At 48.0% G+C, this 17431-nt stretch overlaps 3 protein-coding genes and 1 long non-coding RNA gene across 4 annotated transcripts in view; 2 read left to right on the plus strand and 2 right to left on the minus strand.

Annotated features, from left to right (window-relative positions):
- LOC103619603 overlaps positions 1 to 483 on the plus strand; it is a 1474-nt gene extending 991 nt beyond the window's left edge. The window contains exon 3 of the mRNA XM_017740043.1: positions 2 to 483. Within this exon, the coding sequence (XP_017595532.1) occupies positions 2 to 106 (105 nt within the window). The 3' untranslated portion in view covers positions 107 to 483. The remainder of the gene's footprint in view (position 1) is intronic.
- Positions 484 to 6061: 5578 nt separating this feature from the next.
- Positions 6062 to 7775, minus strand: LOC103619604 (keratin-associated protein 6-1-like). Its single transcript, XM_017740077.1, has 2 exons — positions 7690 to 7775; positions 6062 to 6849 (listed from the first exon to the last, which is right to left on the minus strand). Exon 2 carries the CDS (start codon positions 6825 to 6827, stop codon positions 6462 to 6464), a length of 366 nt encoding a protein of 121 aa, XP_017595566.1. The 5' UTR covers positions 6828 to 6849; positions 7690 to 7775; the 3' UTR covers positions 6062 to 6461.
- Positions 7776 to 7848: 73 nt separating this feature from the next.
- On the plus strand, positions 7849 to 11153 carry LOC108448121. The gene is made up of 2 exons (XR_001863903.1): positions 7849 to 9447; positions 10251 to 11153. It is a non-coding gene; the product is annotated as an uncharacterized LOC108448121 (long non-coding RNA).
- Positions 11154 to 15706: 4553 nt separating this feature from the next.
- LOC103619605 (claw keratin) lies at positions 15707 to 16949 on the minus strand. Its single transcript, XM_008638156.2, has 2 exons — positions 16870 to 16949; positions 15707 to 16384 (listed from the first exon to the last, which is right to left on the minus strand). Exon 2 carries the CDS (start codon positions 16365 to 16367, stop codon positions 16005 to 16007), a length of 363 nt encoding a protein of 120 aa, XP_008636378.1. The 5' UTR covers positions 16368 to 16384; positions 16870 to 16949; the 3' UTR covers positions 15707 to 16004.
- Between the last annotated feature and the right edge of the window lie 482 nt (positions 16950 to 17431).

Below are 17431 nucleotides of genomic sequence, written 5' to 3' on the forward strand. Positions count from 1 at the left end.
CCGCGACTGCTGCCCCTCCTACAGCCCGCGCTACTGCTCCCCCTACTCCACCCGCTACTTCCAGAGATACTCCTACGGCAGCTGCTACCCCTGCTACCAGTGCTAAACCCAGCGCCGGGCAGGAAAAACCCCCAAAATCCGTGTACAAGGCCCCGCGATGAGTTTTGCTCTCGCTCAACTCCGCTGACGGCAGCTGCGGACGGGTCCTGAGGGTTTGGGATCTCCTCAACGCCTGCTGAGTTACTCTGAATAATTCACTTTTCTCGTTGTTCCTTCTCAGTCTTTGGGGATGAAATTGTGTGTTCTGAGGTGTAACTTCACAGCAGGAGGTGCGAGAGCCTCCAACACCAGCTTTACTCGCCAAACCTCTGCTGTGAGGTGCAGCAACTCCTCGGTGTACGATCATGTGAACCTCTGGCTACTCCTGTGCTACTCCAAGCTGTAACTTCTTCGTAGTCTCATTAAAAGATCTCTTGCATCACGCTGCTGCCTTCGGTTATATTTTAATGTTCTTTTTAATATTCTGTTGGGCTTCGCTAACTATTTACTCGACACACAGGAAAAAACGTTTAAAAGAGGTGCTGATTTCAGTCACAGCAGGGTTTCAGAAAAAAATAGGGAAAAGTGGATCATAGCTCAAGAAATTTAGTAATTAAGTGATTTTTATGTGCACGCACAAACACAAATATTCCCTATTTGCGAGCAGTTAGAATTGTTTGATTTCTGCATAATCTTATTACTGACAGGATAGAAGATGAAATGCCTCTGCACTGATAAAAGAAAAGTTAAAGACAAAATAGGGTTAAAGTTAAGGACAAAAAAGTTAAAGACAAAACAGAGTTAAAGTTAAGGACATAAAAAGTTAAAGCCAAAATAGTTAAAGACAAAATCTGGAGAGAAAAAACACATTTTGGTAAATTTTTTAGAAGTACTTTTTAACACAAAATTTTGAAATATTTGTGTTTGCTCTGGCCTAAATGCCAGCCCAGAACAGCTGGAAAAATGCATTAAATGAAGGAATAAAATAGAAAAAAATTCTTTAGCAAATGAAGATGGTGAAAAGCACTGAAGTTTCCTGGGGATGAACAGGTTTTAACCTGTTCCCATAAATCAGAGCACTTCATTAATCGCCTCAATTTATTATTCCCTGGGAATTTGACTCCATGTTTCTCTAATTAATAAGAGGTTCTATAAATTAGATTTCCACCTAATGACCGAACCCTGTCTTGAGTTCTTCCCTGTGTTTGTAGGCACAGAAGTGAGTTCCCATTTCTCCAACTCCATTTTGGATTTTCAGGATTTGGGACATCCAAATTTTGCATTAATTTGGAGCAGGGAAGGAACTTTGGAAAAAGTCCTGCACTTACTGAACTTCCCAGGACAATTCCTGGCCTTTCAGTGTCCCTCAGCTCTTTGGGAGGTGCTTTGGTCACTCAGACATGATCTGACCAATGTAAACAGCAACAAAATTAAATTTATTTGGCCACGTCAGAACTTCAATTAAAATAATTGGTTTCCTCGCCATCAGGGATCATTAATCTGTTCTCAACTCAACCCGACAATATAAAAAAAAAACACCTTTTTTTTTGTCTTAAAAAACTTTTTGTCTCCTCCTCAGCTTTAGTGATGGAATCCAGAATGGAGAAGGGAATTAATAGGAGTTAAAATTATAAAACTGTACAACACATCTCATTAATGCTGATTTTCAGCCTCACCTATGGCTTCTCAGCACAAATCAAGAGGCTTTTTTAAAATTCAGCAAATACCTCCCTGTATGACCTTCCCTGCAGTGAGCCAAGCCTCATTTGCATATTAAATGAGGATAATAACAGACATTGGGGAAGTGCTGAGCCTCAACAGAATTTATGGTATCAATGTCCTCCCCAAACAGTCATTAAAAGCTCCTTTGGCAACGTCTGGGTTATTTAAATCCTCCCGGTTTGTTGCTGAAAGGCGCCTCGTGTAACCCAACCAGAACGGCGAAGGGAGCCCCGGGGCTAAGGAAGGTTTTTTCTTTATTTAAATTAATTCCTGACATTCCCTGGAGCAGAGTGACGGAGATCCAGGTGCACCTCACTGGAAAATGCCTCGACAGCAGATCAGGGAGTGATTCCTGCTTCCCTGCCTCAGGAAAATCCCTCCCGAGGGGGAATGTCCAACCCTTTGTGTTCTCCAGCCCGTCAAAGGCAGAGGCTGCTCAGCAAAATCATTTTATCATTTTACCTCCTGTGAATTCCCCTGTCCATTCTGAGACCTGGATTTTGTCACTAAAGCTGAGGAGGACCCCGAAAGTTTTTTAAGACAAAAAATCCTTGGCTCGTTATTATAGATGTGGAATCATGGAAGGACCTTAAAGATCTCCTGATTCCAGCCCCTGCCATGGGCAGGGACACCTCCCACTGTCCCAGGCTGCTCCAAGCACCATCCAACCTGGCCTTGGATGCTTCCAGGGATGGGGAATCCATGGAATTACCTGTTCCAGGGCCTCCCCGCCCTCACAGGGAACAAGTCCTTCCCAAAATCCAACCGAAATTCCCCCTCTGTCACTCTGACCCCATTCCCTGCGTCCTGTTCCTGCAGGTCCTGAGGAAAAGTCCCTCTCCAGCTTTCCTGGAGCCCCTGTAGGTCCTGGGAGAGGCTCTGAGGTCTCCACAGGCTGAACATTCCCAGCTCTCCCAGCCTGGATCCACAGGGAAGGGGCTCCAGTCCCTTTATCAACCTCGTGGCTCCTCTGGAGTTGCTCCAACAATTCCACGTCCCTGTAACATTGGGGACACCAGAACTGGACCCAATATTCCTGGTGGGATCTCACCAGAGAGAGCAGAGGGAGAGAATCCTCTTCCTCACCCTCCTGCCCACGTTCCTTTGGATGCAGCCCGGCACAGGGATGGATTCTGGGCTGAGCTCACACGGCCAGCTCATGCCCAGGTATCCCATATATAAATCCTATAAATATCGGACACGTGGATGCTATCACAAGACACTGACGCAAGTGAGTTTTTCCAATAATTTCCTCTGGAAAAAAAAAGAAAAAAAAAAACCCACACCATAAAAATTAACCACATTTCTCAGATGCTGCTTTAATTGATCCCGTGCCTTGGCCTGCACCTCTTCGAGGACAAATTATAGGCAGGAGAAGAACCTAAAAGAATCAATGGAATGCCTGTCATTAATTGTGACGGAAATCCTGGAGCACTCAGGGTAATTCTCTTCCGCTCCCCCGGTGTTTTACGTCACCCCAAAATGTGCAGTGTCCACCTCCCTTGTGGGCCCACAAGGTAAAGAACCAATCCATGGACTCCCAGCTCACCAGGAATTGTGGCCGGAGCTGTTCTGTGTAGCCTCCAGTCCCATTCCCAGCTGTCCTTGGGGTGCTTTCCCAGAAATCCTTTTGTCCTGGAAAGTCTCAAGATGAAAGAATCTCCCAGGCTGTAATCACAGTGCCCAGCCCCAGGAATTCCAAAATTGCCCTAAATTCAGAGGAAAACAATTATAGCAATTGGGCTGCTGATGTACTTCCCAAATTTGCCCCGTGACGAAGGGAAGCTCACGGAGAACTGCTCCGACTTCCACCATGGGAATATAAAAATGCTCCCAACCCCAGCGCTCCTCACACAGCTCCTCTGGGTTTGCTCTTCCCACTGATCTCGGTAAGTCCAGATCCTGTTCTCGCGGAGAATCCTTGAACCTGGGGGGAAATCCTTTGCTCACAGGTGTTTTCTCCCGGTTGCTTTTAATCCGGGGGGCACAGATGCGGGAACATTCCCATTCCTTGGAGACATGGGAAGCCCAGTTTGAAGTTCTGGGTTTCTTTTTTTCCCATGGTGACACCTGGAATTTTCAGGCCTGGGCAGAATCATTGTGCAAGGAGGAAATGACTTTTTGTGGCAGGGTGTTGCAACGGGGAATATGGAAAAGTCCCAGGAATTGTTTTTGTCCCTCTGGAGTCCCCGGGGAAGCTCTGAGCTGCAGGATTTTAACCTTCACTGCCCAGCAGAGTGTCCTTGCTAGAACTGGCTCTAACAAAGCCGGAATTGCCCAGGAAACGGAATCGTTTATGTGCCAAGATTAAAAGCAGACAGAGAGGCTGGAGACTTAATGAACTCCTTGAGTTGTGCGTGAGCACTTCTAAGAACTCCAGAAAATGCTGTGAGGGATTCGACTCAGACACCGGGACTCTTTCACGCCCCTACCCTGAGCTGGGATTTACCTCAGCTGCCCGTGCTCAGAGGCTGGGCAGCAAACACCCACAGATTCCTTCTTCGGGAAGATTTTTTTTCTTGGAAAGGGTTCTCAGGGTTTGGAAGGGAGGTTTAGAGTCCCCATCCCTGGAGGTGTCCAAGGAATTCCTGGACGTGGCACTCAGTGCTCTGGGCTGGGTGATAAGGTGGGGACTGGGTGCAGGTTGGACTCAATCTTGGAGGTCTTTTCCAACCTCAGCGATCCTGGGATTCTGGGGTTCTGGGATTCTGGGAATCTGTCACATGAAAATCACCCCCAAACCCAAGGGATTCCCTCAACATTTCCACCCAAGCCCACCTCACTTACATCACAACTCTGCTCCTACAAACTGAGCTCACCCTTTTTCTCCCACTCTACTCCAGGTTTGCCTCCACCCCTCCACCCCTCCATCCCAAGATGTCCTACTGCTGCTACTCCCCCTGCTACACCCTGTGCTGCTCCCCCTGCTACCGGACCTACAGCTGCTGCAGCCCCTGCTACTCCCTGAGCAGCTACCGCCGCTCCTACGGCACCTGCTGCAACTACAGGACCTGCACCACGCGCTACTACTACCCCTCGTGCTGCTCCTACTCCTGCTGCTACCCCTGCTGCTGCTAATCCCATGGAAAAATGCCCACAACCGGATCTGCACCAACTGAAGACCAATGGCTGAGTCCACGGCTGCTGTTTGCACAAGTGCTGAGCCCCCAGGATGAAGTTACTACAAATGGGGGCTTTGCTGTGCTCTAAAACCTCTTGGAATTTCTGCTTTTGCTGTTCTCTCTGTCTGCTCCTTCCTGTCTTTCTCCACGCTCCTGATATTCTGCATTGAAAGCCTCCCACAGCCCCTTCGGCAGCGGGAGGGATGATCTGCAATTTATGTGGAACTTCTCAGGGTTGCTGCAATGGGGCTGAAGGACCTCTGTGAAATCAGATTTGGAGTCATCTGCATTTTCAATAAGCGCTTCCAGCAGGGTGCTGCAGCCCTGGGTAAGGAAGATTTACAACTGTCTCGCCTTTGATCTGGATTTACGAGGACCTGAAGGATGAACAACATGGCTTCAACGTGTTCTGGAGTGCAGTGACTCATCTCCCGGCGCTGCATCCAGGATCCCAAAACTATAATCTTTCTGTATCTCTGCCAGCTCTTTTTCTTATTCTATTAAATACTTCCTGCATTTAAAAAACTCTGGTGATCCAGTTGTTTTCTTGCCTCTGTCCTTGGTTTACGTGGATATTCTGGGAGCTGTGGAATTCTGAAGGGACTTTCCTCAAATCCATGTGCGGCTCTGGGCCCCTCATGGCAAGGGGGACATTGAGGGGATGGAGCATGTCCAGGATGGGAATGGAGCAGCAGGAGAAGGGTCTGGAGAATCCTGAGGGAGCTGGGGGGGCTCAGTCTGCAGGAAAGAAGCTCCAGGGGGGAATTTCTAGCTCTTCCTGGGGGCAGCCAGGGGGGATTTGGCATCTTATCCCAGGGAACAGGGATAGGATGAGAGGGAACGGCCTCGAGCTGTGCTGGGGAGGTTCAGGTTGGATGTTTGGGAAAATTTCTCCTGGAAAGAGCAGTCACAGGACTGAGGTCCAACCTCTCCAGCGTTACCCTTGACATCTCCAGTCCTTAATCTTGCAGAGTTCATAATTTTGTCACCCAATCCTTTTGCTGTGAAGGATTTCAAGATATTTGTGTGACCTCCACCTAATTTCTGGCGTTAATTTGAATTTAAAACACGCATACTAAAGAGCAAACAGGATGCTGAGGCTTCCTGAGAATGTTGCACACCAAAGATTTCAAGCTGCTCGAGAAACACAGGTGACAAATAAACCCAGAAATGCTGAATTGATGCAGAAAAAGTCTTTAATAGGAATGCAAGGCAGATATAATTCGAAAGGGATACAGAATGGAAAGACCACATTCCCAAAGTCACACGACACCCTGCCCGCACCATCCAGTCAGAGGGAACGTTTTGTACAGCATTGCCGAAACCATGGAGATTGGTTTGCTTGGAGAACTGAGGAGAAGATCTGGGTCAAGAGGAGAGTTGGGGCTGAGGCAGCATGAGTGGCATGAAGACAAATCATCGCCAGCCCTTCAGCAGCAGCGCAGAGCACTCGGAGCACCCCAGGGGTGGCTCTTGTCCCCAAGTGGGCTCTGCACACCAAGGGGCTCTGCTGCCAGACTCTCCAGCAATCCACGCCTGCCAAACCCCGTCTGCGTTTCGGGGTCGCTCCCCCCGGCTTTAGCAGGTGTAGCACCCCCCGTAGCCGAACCTTTGGCCGTAGCGGGAGCCAAAGGGGTACCCGTAGCGGCCGGAGTAAAACCCGGGGTATCCGTAGCAGTCCCCAGAGCCGTAGAAGCCCCTATAGCCGCCGTAGAGCCCGCCAGAGCCGTAGCAGTCCCCGGACCCGTAGAGGCTGCGGTAGCCATACAAGCCGCCGTAGCCATAGCGGTCCCCAAAGCCGTAGAGGCCACGGGAGCTGTAGAGGCCCCCGTAGCCCCGGTAGCTGCAGGGGCTCCCGCAGTCATAGCCCCGGTAGCCATAGAGGCTCCCGTAGTTGCAGGAGGAGTAGCAGTCATCCTCACACTGGCCTTGGAGGAAAGTCATCTTTGGGAGATGGAGGTAAAACCTGCAACGGGGAGGAAAGGAAGAGTGGTAAATACTCCAAAGGAGTAGCGACAACGTCAGAGCCCAGAACTTCTTCGCTGGTCCTGTGACACCAAGAGCAGAGGCGAAATTATGACCTCAGCTCCTCATTACACCCCGTTTGTATAATCTGCTCATTTACCCACTGTCTTTAAATTATTTTCTATTCTATGTTCATATAGATTTAATATAATCATATTAAAGTATTTCTGTACTCCTGGGATTGGAGGAGCCCCTGACTACGGAATCAGCAGCCACAGATCAAAACCTTGATGCTGCCTTAGGGTCTTTTCTGAGAGAACCTGGTTAGGAACCCTAATTTTCTTTTAGGATATCAGCTTTTCATGGAGCTCTGCATTCCCAACTCCATCAGGAAAGTATTTCCAAAGTTCTACTGTGATAACACCCTTCAGTTTTTGGGTCCATCGCTGCAAGCCCCATTTCAGTGCTTTCCACCCATTTTAATTTGCACCTGGAAATGCTGAGAGCCCACAGAAGAAATCATGGAGCGTGAACACACATGAGAACATCTGTGCTGCCAAACAGACCTGAAATCCCCCTTAAAACAGAAGATTTAAGGAAAAATCCACCAAGAGTCATGGTGGGGAAACCCTTTCCTACCTCTGCTGTCCTAAAAATCCCTTATGAGGGAATCCAGGTACCAACAGGACCAGGAAAGTTCCACTTGCAGCTTTAAAACTCGAACCCAGCAAGCCCAGATAAAAGGAACAGAGAAACCTGACAGTTCAGAGGAGCCACAGTCCTACAAAAAATTCTGGAAGGAAAATTCCCAGTCCAGAGGAGGAAAGGAGGAAAAGCTTACCGAGTTCACCGGGAGGAAGAGGCAGGAGAGCTGATGAGGAGCTTTGAGCTCCGAGCCCTTTTTATACTCCAGCTTTCCCTCCTGGCTTATCTCAGACGCCCTGTGGATTCAAAAGGTTTGGAGCCGTATTAGCTGGGAAACAAATTTGCCTGTACACGTCATATCTTCAATTAATATAATCTTCCTCATTGTTTGGGTTTATTAGTGTGTTCCCAGCCTCCCGTATGTCCCACATATTACAGGCTTCTTTCATCTTCACATTTTCTGGGCCAACAACATTCCTGATACCATTTTATTGTCTCTGTTGTCAAATCCGAAGTTTATTTTGGCGTAATATAAAAGCCATTTCTAATTTCTCCAAGTCATTGGAGAGAGAGGAGTTTTCAGTAAAAAAGGAAAAATTTTCCACATGCTTGAAAATATTTGTGTTCAGTAGAAAGATGCACCATGGGGTTTTATTTAAAGGAAATGTAAACATAGGGATTTTATGTTAAACCTCATCAACTTCAGAAAAAGGACCAGAACTATAAATAAATCTTAATTCCATTCCTCCAAAGTACTCCTGAATCAAAGCCATGCTGCTGCAGGAGCAGGAAGAATGTTTTTAACAAAACTACAACCGCATTTTTTGCAGTGCTGTTCACTGGAGGGTTTGACCCAAGTTCAGCAGAGCAAAGTGGAGAATTCAAGGCTGAACTTGATCTGGCAATAAAGAAATGATCAGGATTAGCACTAAAAGAGCATTACATGAACACCAAAAGAACCCTGTTGGTACGTTTTCCACAAAGTATCACCATGTGTAGACATGACGATAGTGAGGAACGCTGGAGGTTAGGGCAGAACTCCTTGGGTGACCTTCACCTAATTTCTGGCATTAATTTGAATATAAAATAAGTGTAATAACGAGCAAACAGGATGCAGAGGCTTCATCTGAATTTTGCATACCAAAGCACTTCGTAAACACTCATTAATGATTTCAGTTTGCAAAGTATTGCAGGATTTAAATATTAATAGTTTGACACCAAAAGAGGCCTCCAGATCCAATAATATGGTCACTCCTCAAGGTCTCTGGTTCCTGACCCCTATTAAGGTAATGCTGAAACTTTGATGAAAGTCAAAAAGTATCCCAAAAAATCACTTAAAAGAGGAAGGAATACTGGGCAACGCCCACAAGGCGGTTGGAAAACGTCTTTGGGTTGTTGCTGGAGAACCTGGGATACAAATCCGGCGGGAAAGCCCCACCAGGATCACCGGGAAGCTTGGGCAGGTCGTGGCAATGCTCAGTAGAGGCTCCTCAACCTTCGGCACAGCAAAGCAAAACCTCTTCCCTCAGTCCTCCACGAGCGGCACCACAGGCGCCAAAACCAAGCCAACGGAGCACCCACGAGGCAACCGCGAAACTCCTGATGGTCTGAACATCTCCCCAAATAAACATCTCCCCAAATAAACATCTCCCCAAATAAACACCTCCCCAAATAAACATCTCCCCATCCAGCCGCAAGGAATTCCAGGCAATTTCCCCAGAAACGTGTCCTTCTTTTAAGATTAAAGAAATTATAAGGGGTTGACGTTGGTGCCACGATGCCAAATGTGGAAAATATGAAAATGGTTGGCTCCAGTGACGCCAGCTGGAAGAATGAAGTCGGATGACGTTTGGATAATTCCCGAGTTTGAGAAGGTGTAAAAACAGACCCCCACTCCGAAAAATCATTCGCTCCTCTCGGCTTTTCCTCCCAACTTTGCCTCTTGGCAGAGCAGGTAAGGCAATACTGACTCTACTCTCATGTGTGTATGTTTGCCCAAATATTTCTGTATAAATACATACAACGAATATGAATATGAATATGAATATATATAAGATACATGCTGTTTCTTTGTTTATTTGATAGGTACTGCTGTGTCTGTAAATATTTATATGAATATATATTATATTTATATATAAATATATATAATATATGTATTGTATTTATGTATATAAATATAATATACATAAAATATATATTATCATTTATATTATTCATATATATATATATATTTTTATATATATGAGTATATTTATATGTAACCTGTGTCTGTGTACAGGTACAGACATTCTGTAAGAAATTTCTTGTCATTTTAGAGTCAATCCCAAATGCAAAATTCCCTGCCATCTCAAGGAATTCCTCCGCTCAAAGCTTTTTGCTCCTCTTTCCTGTGCTTGTTTAATATTAGGCTTTAAAGTGCTGAAAACTGGAAATTTGCTACCGCAATTTTGTAGTCAAAAGTCATTTTCAGTGCTGGGTTATATTTTTTATATTTTTCTCTCATTTATTACATTTCTCTGATTTCTGGGGCAGGAAAGCTCAGCTCTCAGCTGGCAAAACCCTAATGCACCACATTTAGTCAGCAGTTTCCAAAAGTTGATGGGCAAAAAAAACAACAACTCTTTTTTGAGATTCAGGAGATTAGCAAAATAAATGAGTTAATTAAGAGGCTGAAACCGATGCGCAGGAGGCACCAAGTCGGAGCCTTTGCTCTGCCCTCAGCAGCCCATAAAATTTGTTTCTGGGTGTGTGTTCCAGGCTCTCCAAATCAACAAAGGATGACTTCCTTCAAGGACCGCTGGCAAGTCTTGGGTGCTGCACCCAAGTCAGCAACGACGGCTTCTGCGGCTTCTGGTCTGGGCACCCTTTCAGCTTCTACTGGGACCAGTGCCAAGACGTCCCCCCCGCCGGCTTCAGGAACATCGGGAGCTTCGTGAAGTCCTCTGGAAGCCTCTGTGGGAGCGTCTGTGCAAACCTCAATTGTTGGGAGGCTCTCTGGGGAGCTTGAGGGGCTCTCTGGGCTCCTGGGTCACTTTGGAAACTGCGGATTAAGTCTCCCCTTCTCCGTTCAGTTTGTGAACAGAACCATCTGAGCTGTTCCCAGCAGAATTAGCGCCCAAGGCATGAAATGCAGGACTTGGATTCATGGTTTAGGTTACGGTGCTGAGAAAAGACGAGCGCTCACGCCTCTGACTCTGGGGGATGTGTGGGTGCCCGGTGGTGTAGGATACTCCAAATGTAACCCTCTGTGGGATCTCCTGTCTCTCCAGCTGTCACTCTGAAAGGGCTGAGGCACCTTTAGAGCACTTTGGTGGAGTAGAGAGAGACTTTTGGGTGTGAGGAAAGAGCTTTTTAAGTTCATTCGCAGCCACTTTGTGTTGCCACAGTAGTGGGAATTTCTGCAACAAAGTCCACTTTGCTCCACTCTGACCAAAGGTGACTTTTAGCAGAGCAGCTCCTGTTCTGTGTCCTTGCTGCGCCTCACCTGACACCGAACACGGTGAAGAAACACGTTTGGTCTGGTACACTCCACCATTTCCACCGGGAAAAACATCGCTCACCATAGGGAACTTGCCAAAGCCCCTTTTGTATCTCTGCCAATTTCTTCTTTCTGTTCCTCCCTGCTTCTCATTTTCATTAAAATTACTCTGTTTAGTAGCATCAAATGTTGGCTCTGCTTTTGTCTTGGCTCATCCAGCACTTTAAAAGGACCCCCAGCCACCCTAAGGAGCCCTGCAATAAGAGGGCAGTCTAGACTCCAGATGTTAGGGACTGTCACCACATCTCCACCTCAAAGACTCCTGCCCTGACTCACTTCTCCCACTAGAAGGAAAAACCTTGAGTAACCCTTGACCTTGGGTTTATCCAAATATTTCACCAGAAACAGCCATTGCTTGATTGACTTTTCCCCCACAGACACTCCTGGAGCAAAGCTGGGCTTTGTGCTTGGGCAATAAATCACAAGAATGAGAGATTGAGGGGGAGTCTCGTGGTCATCCAAGGCAGGAGATCGGTGGCATTTGAGGTGAAAGACACCTAAAAGACCAAAGGCAGCCAAGCTGTGACCATCTTCTGGAGGGTTCAGCTCCTCTGCAAACGCAGCAGCCGGTTCTTCAGGGAGTTCCTGTCAGCCCCTGCCCTGTCGCCTCAGGAGACTGAGGAGCCCTGATTTAGATTTAGAACACTATTTAGCTTTAGAATATAAGAGATGACGGGAGGTGAAGGCAGGTGACAGGGCTGGGACTGGCAGGAAATCACCATCTGCAGCTCCTGTCCCCCGGGGGAAGCGGTGCTGCCTCGGGAATGATCAGAGGGGGAAGTCATAAGGGAAGGACCTCACAAATGATGCCGTCCTGGCAAACTTGGGCAGGGATGGAGATTAAATTTGGGCCAAAGGACCCTGGGGAGGGCTGCAAATTTTACGCAAATTTTCGGCTTCCTGGGTTTTATTCCATCTGCCCTGCTGTGCATGGCTGTCCAAGCCCTTCCACACTCTCCGTGCAGATAGGAAAAGCCTTGGGGTGCCAGAGGCATCCAAGGGAGACAAGCTGAGTTTATAGTGTTGGGAGACTCCAGCATTTCCTAATGTTTTCCTGGGGGAACCCAGCCCATTTTGCTGCTGACAGCAGAAGGGTTGCAAAACCTTTCTTAAAAGCTTTGCCATTTTCTAAGGGCTGCTCTGCTTGGGTGGCTGCTCCTCCCTGACGCCTCTTCCTGGGGCATCCCGATCTGGGGCTGTCCTTCTCAAACTGGGCCACTAGGAAATCAGACCAGACCTAACTCTTGCCTGGGGCTGCCCCTTCCCAGAGAAGGAAATGGAGCTGTGGAGCTCATCTCTGCTACCTGGAGCTGGTTCCTGGTCAAAGAGTTTCGGGGAAATCAATGACATGATGGACAGAAATGGATGTTGGGCTGGAGGAGCAGCATTTCTGCTGACTGGTCCTGGTTTTCTTCCCATTGAATGGCTTCTCCAACCTCCTCCCTTAATTATTTTCTTGAGCCTTTCCTCTATTTTTCTTTGAGAGCTGGGAAACATTAGGAAATGCTTCTGCAGGAGGCCACCACGGCAAGAGGAGGGGTGGCCATGGCTATGCCTGGGAAATCAGCCCAGAGGTGCCCCCTCACAGCCACTTCTGCAGTGACATTTGTGACTCTGGCTGATGTCTTTGACGTGGAACTGGGCTCTGGGCAGTTCTGTCTGGGCTCTGCTTGTTGAACCACCTCGTTCTGTGCCACGTGATCATCTTTAGTGTTCTGAATCTGAATCATCTTTAGTGTTCTAAATCTAAATCTAAATCATGTCATATTCTAAAGCTAAATCATCTTTAGTGTTCTAAATCTGAATCATCTTTAGTGTTCTAAATCTAAATCATCTCTTATATTCTAAAGCTAAATCACCTGTAGTGTTCTAAATCTAAATCAGGTCTCCTCAGTCTCCTGAGGCGACAGGGCAGGGGCTGACAGGAACTCCCTGAAGAACCGGCTGCTGCGTTTGCAGAGGAGCTGAACCCTCCAGAAGATGGTCACAGCTTGGCTGCCTTTGGTCTTTTAGGTGTCTTTCACCTCAAATGCCACCGATCTCCTGCCTTGGATGACCACGAGACTCCCCCTCAATCTCTCATTCTTGTGATTTATTGCCCAAGCACAAAGCCCAGCTTTGCTCCAGGAGTGTCTGTGGGGGAAAAGTCAATCAAGCAATGGCTGTTTCTGGTGAAATATTTGGATAAACCCAAGGTCAAGGGTTACTCAAGGTTTTTCCTTCTAGTGGGAGAAGTGAGTCAGGGCAGGAGTCTTTGAGGTGGAGATGTGGTGACAGTCCCTAACATCTGGAGTCTAGCCTTGCAGGGAATCTTCGTGCTGGCAGCTCCTGTGTCCTGCCACTCCAGTTCCTGACCATCAGCTCCTCCCCAGCTTCCTTGTAGACCCCTTTCAGATCCTAAACCTGGAATTCATTCATGCCCCGAGGCTCAGGAAAAGCTGGATGATGGGAGGAATTTGCGGCCTGAGTGCGATATTATCATAACAGCCAACAGCCGGGTAATTTAACTAACAGAAAACCAACTCCTGGGATTCCATTCCAACTCCAGACTGCCAGCCTCCAGCAGGATGTATTTACTGGGGAATTATCCATTTAAATGTTCCCTTGGGAACCAACCACAGGGGTGATGCCACAGGAGCTGCCAGCACGATGATTCCCTGCAAGGCTGAGGATCCTCCCTGAAGACGAAAGCTGTCCCAAATGAGAAGTTGGGCCCCTGGTTATTGCCCAAACTGGACTAATTTTTCCAATTATTTGTTAAAGAGTGCAGCCTTTTAGGAGAAGGGGAAGTGGGACATGAAACAGGAAAAAAAATGGCCTTGTTGGAAACGACAGGAGAAAAGAATTTCAAAATTCGCCTTATTTAGATGGATATTGTTAACTCACAATTATCGCTCACCCCAATAATTAGGCTCAATAATGAACCTAAGAGTTATTAGCAAATGCTTCTATCTTAAAAAGGCATTAAATCTTCTTAGTGAGATACTCGATATCTTTAGTCCCCAAAAGGACATTTCACATGAGCAGCTTTTATATCCAAATGAATAAAAATGTGTCCAAAATAGTTCTATCAAATCCCACCGGCAGAATTTCATAATTTCACTGATATTTCTGATTTGTGGTAAATGCAGAACTTAGGCCATAAAAGAGCATCTTGGGAAGCCCCAATAAACTGCAGCTCCTTCCCAAACACTCCATCCTCCCAACAACAAAGATCCCTGGCTTTTGAAGTTTGGGGGATTTCTCTTTCGTAGGGTTTATGTGGTTGGGGAGAATCTGGTTTCATCACCTGCTCCAGGGCTCACCAACATTATTACACATTATTATGGTGCCTGGGAAACTCTGATTTCCTTCCATGTAAGGATAATAATTCCCCAAAGAGTGACTACCCGGAATAACCCCACATCCCCAGGTCCCCTTGCAATCCTCAGTGCCACTGGTGCTGTTGCTCACATGCTACATAATGTTTCAAACACAGCCAGGAGAGCTTGGGAAAGGTTTATTACCAATATATTCCTGAAGAAATCCCCACTTCCATGAGGGAGCATCACCATCATGTCCAGGTTATGCTGAGAGATATTCAGGGGCTGGAGCAGCAGGAGAAGGGAATGGAGAGTCCTGAGGGAGCTGGGGGGGCTCATCCCAGAGAAAAGGGGGATCCAGAGGGAATTTGGGGCTCTTCCTGGGGGGATTTGGGATCTTATCCCAGCGAATGGGGGCAGGACAAGAGGGAACAGCCTCGAGCTGTGCCAGGGGAGGCTCAGGGTGGATATTTGGGGAAATCCCTCCTGGAAAGGGCGGCCAGGCCTTGGGAGGGGCTGCCCAGGGAGGGTTGGAGTGGCCATCCCTGGAGGTGTCCAGTCAATTCCTGGACATTGGTCTGGGTGACCACAGGGGGATCGGGCATAGCTCGGGCTCAATGATCCTGGAGGGCTTCTCCAATCCTGTGTCACTGCCAAGATGGGCAGGCTGAGCCCGAGGACACCAGGAGCAGGTGCCAGAAAAGCCAGTATTGAGCAAAAATCTCCACAGAGACTGGAAATGTGGGGAAGGAAGGGACAGCTGTGGCTGTGCAAAGGAGATGCACCCATAGACCTTGGCCAGAGTCCTCAGGAATTTCATTATCCTGATGATGGGATCAGGTTGGTGCAGCGGGACAAGGACAGGGAACACACAGAGACACCCACACGCCAACAAACCTGCTGCAATGTCTGGTTTAATGAGGAAGAAGAGGTGAGACACAGCACTGGTTACAAACTGCCCACAAGCCGTGGTTAGGTCCAGGGTGACTCAGGTAATGTGTGGGGTTGCTTCTCCTGTGGTGATACCCAGCCCTGATCACACGGCACAGCAACAGAGCAGGGGCTGGGGCACTCCAGAACCCTTTTTATCCATCAGTAACCATGGAAAGTGCTAGAAAATGGATCTAAAGTGGATCTCGTACCAGATCCTTGACATTGCCACAGTCACAGAAGCACAGAATGGTTTGGGTGGGAAGGGATTTTAAAGATGATCCAGTTCCACCCCTGCCATGAGCAGGGAACCTTCCGCTATCCCAGGCTGCTCTAAGTCCTGTCCAGCCTGGCCTCGGACACTTCCAGGGATAGGCAGCCACAGCTTCTCTGGGCAACCTGTGCCGGGGCCTCACAGGAAAGAATTTCCTCCTAATTTCTGCCTAAACTCTAATCTAAACCTACTGTCAGTGGGAAGCCACAAAGATCCCTACAAGCCCCCAAGGAATCAGGAACAGTCCATAGCTTTGAGAACAGAGTGCTTGGAAAGAGAGGAAAGCTTTAGAGAAAAAAATCAGGAAGGGTAGGAGAAGGATGGAAATGGATTTTTGAGGCGTTCAAACATCCACCGATGCTTTCGATGCTGCCCCAAATGCTCCTTTCCCTAAACGCTGTGCCCCGGAGCTCAGCCATGGATCCGCGTCCTGCCGCTCACCATCTTCCAGCCGCCACTCCTTGGCTTTAGCAGCAGGGTCTGCAGCTCCCAACTGGGTACCCCCGGCTCCACCTGGCCCCACCGTAAACTTGGGAAGCTCCAGGGGTTCGGGCAGCACCAAAACCACCTCCGACACCGGCTCCGACAGCGGCTCCGACACCGGCTCCAACTTCGGGGACTCCCGCGGATCCCACGGCGCTCTGCTGCGGGAAGGTGCTGAGGATGGGCCCAGGGAAGGTGACGACCACAGGGGGAGGGTAAATCACCACCGTGGAGTCGGGGCACTGCCGGACACAGGGCTCGTTGCAGGTGTCGGCCACGGGCTGGGGCACAGCCACGCCGCAGGGGGAGGCGCTGCCGTCGGTGCAGGGGCTCAGGGAGTGAACCATGGCTCAGGGATGGGGATCTGCAGGGCAAGGGAAGGGCAGGAAAATAAAACACAAATTCGTATCAGTTTCATAATCAAACATGAGCAGAAAAGGCTATGAAGAGGCTCAAGGGACAGGAAGAATTCTCATAGCTCAGCACCTAAAATACATCCCTAACTCATGTATTGAACACAAGGGGAACGAGCTTTCAAAAAAAATGGAATAGTAATTAGATCTCACCCAGATCTGCATCTCCCAGTGGCTGAACAGCCACAAATGGATTCATTTTCACAATCCCAGAGTCACTGAGGTTGAAAAAGCCCTCCAAGATCATCGAGTCCAACCTGTGACCAATCCCCACCTTCGCAACCAGACCAGAGCACCAAGTGCCACATCCGGTGGTTTCCACCAGGAGAATGTCAGACTGATCCCAAAACCACACTCAAAGGCTCCGTTAGAGAAGGAATTCAGGAGTTCAGGAGTTCAGGAATTCAGGAATTCAGGAATTCAGGAATTCACTTACCTACAGCACAAGAGAAGTGAGAGAAGAGAAATGATCGTGGCAAGGTGTGCGGTTGAACGCTTTTATACCCGTCCCCAGCGTGCCCAGCACGTGAATCACCCACGTGCAGAACTTCCTAATCAATTAGTAACCACGATTCTTTCAAGATCCAACTTTGTTAATGGATGTCAGTTGTTTTAGATAACTCACTCTTGCTAATTACTGGTTTGTCCTACTGTCCCGCATGACCTGTCCTTTACTGCCTTCCCCACTCTGCAATTTCAACTTTATAGAGAGGGGATTCTTCATCTCTGCATCTCAAAGGCAAAAGGTTTATGGGGTTTAGGCTTGATCTTCTCCGTAGATGGACTCATTCCTAGGCAGGGGGGAACCAGGCACTTCTCTGGATAAAAATATCCTTGAGTCAGCCCAGGAGGAGCTGAAAAAGTGAGGGATAAAGGGGAGTTCTGGGTTCTTGGATGAAATATTTGATGGAAGAGGGATAATCTGTGTTCTGGGTTCTTCAGACTAATACAAAGTCTGATCAAAGCTCTGGCACACTGCAAAAATCCTGAATTTTATA

Source organism: Corvus brachyrhynchos, unplaced genomic scaffold (genome assembly GCF_000691975.1).
Source record: "Corvus brachyrhynchos isolate BGI_N302 unplaced genomic scaffold, ASM69197v1 scaffold787, whole genome shotgun sequence".
NCBI lineage: Eukaryota > Metazoa > Chordata > Aves > Passeriformes > Corvidae > Corvus > Corvus brachyrhynchos.

Coding starts and splice junctions, on each gene's coding strand:
- LOC103619604 (XM_017740077.1), bottom strand. CDS start 6,827: ATGACTTTCCTCCAAGGCCAGTGTGAGGATGACTGCTACTCCTCCTGC.
- LOC103619605 (XM_008638156.2), bottom strand. CDS start 16,367: ATGGTTCACTCCCTGAGCCCCTGCACCGACGGCAGCGCCTCCCCCTGC.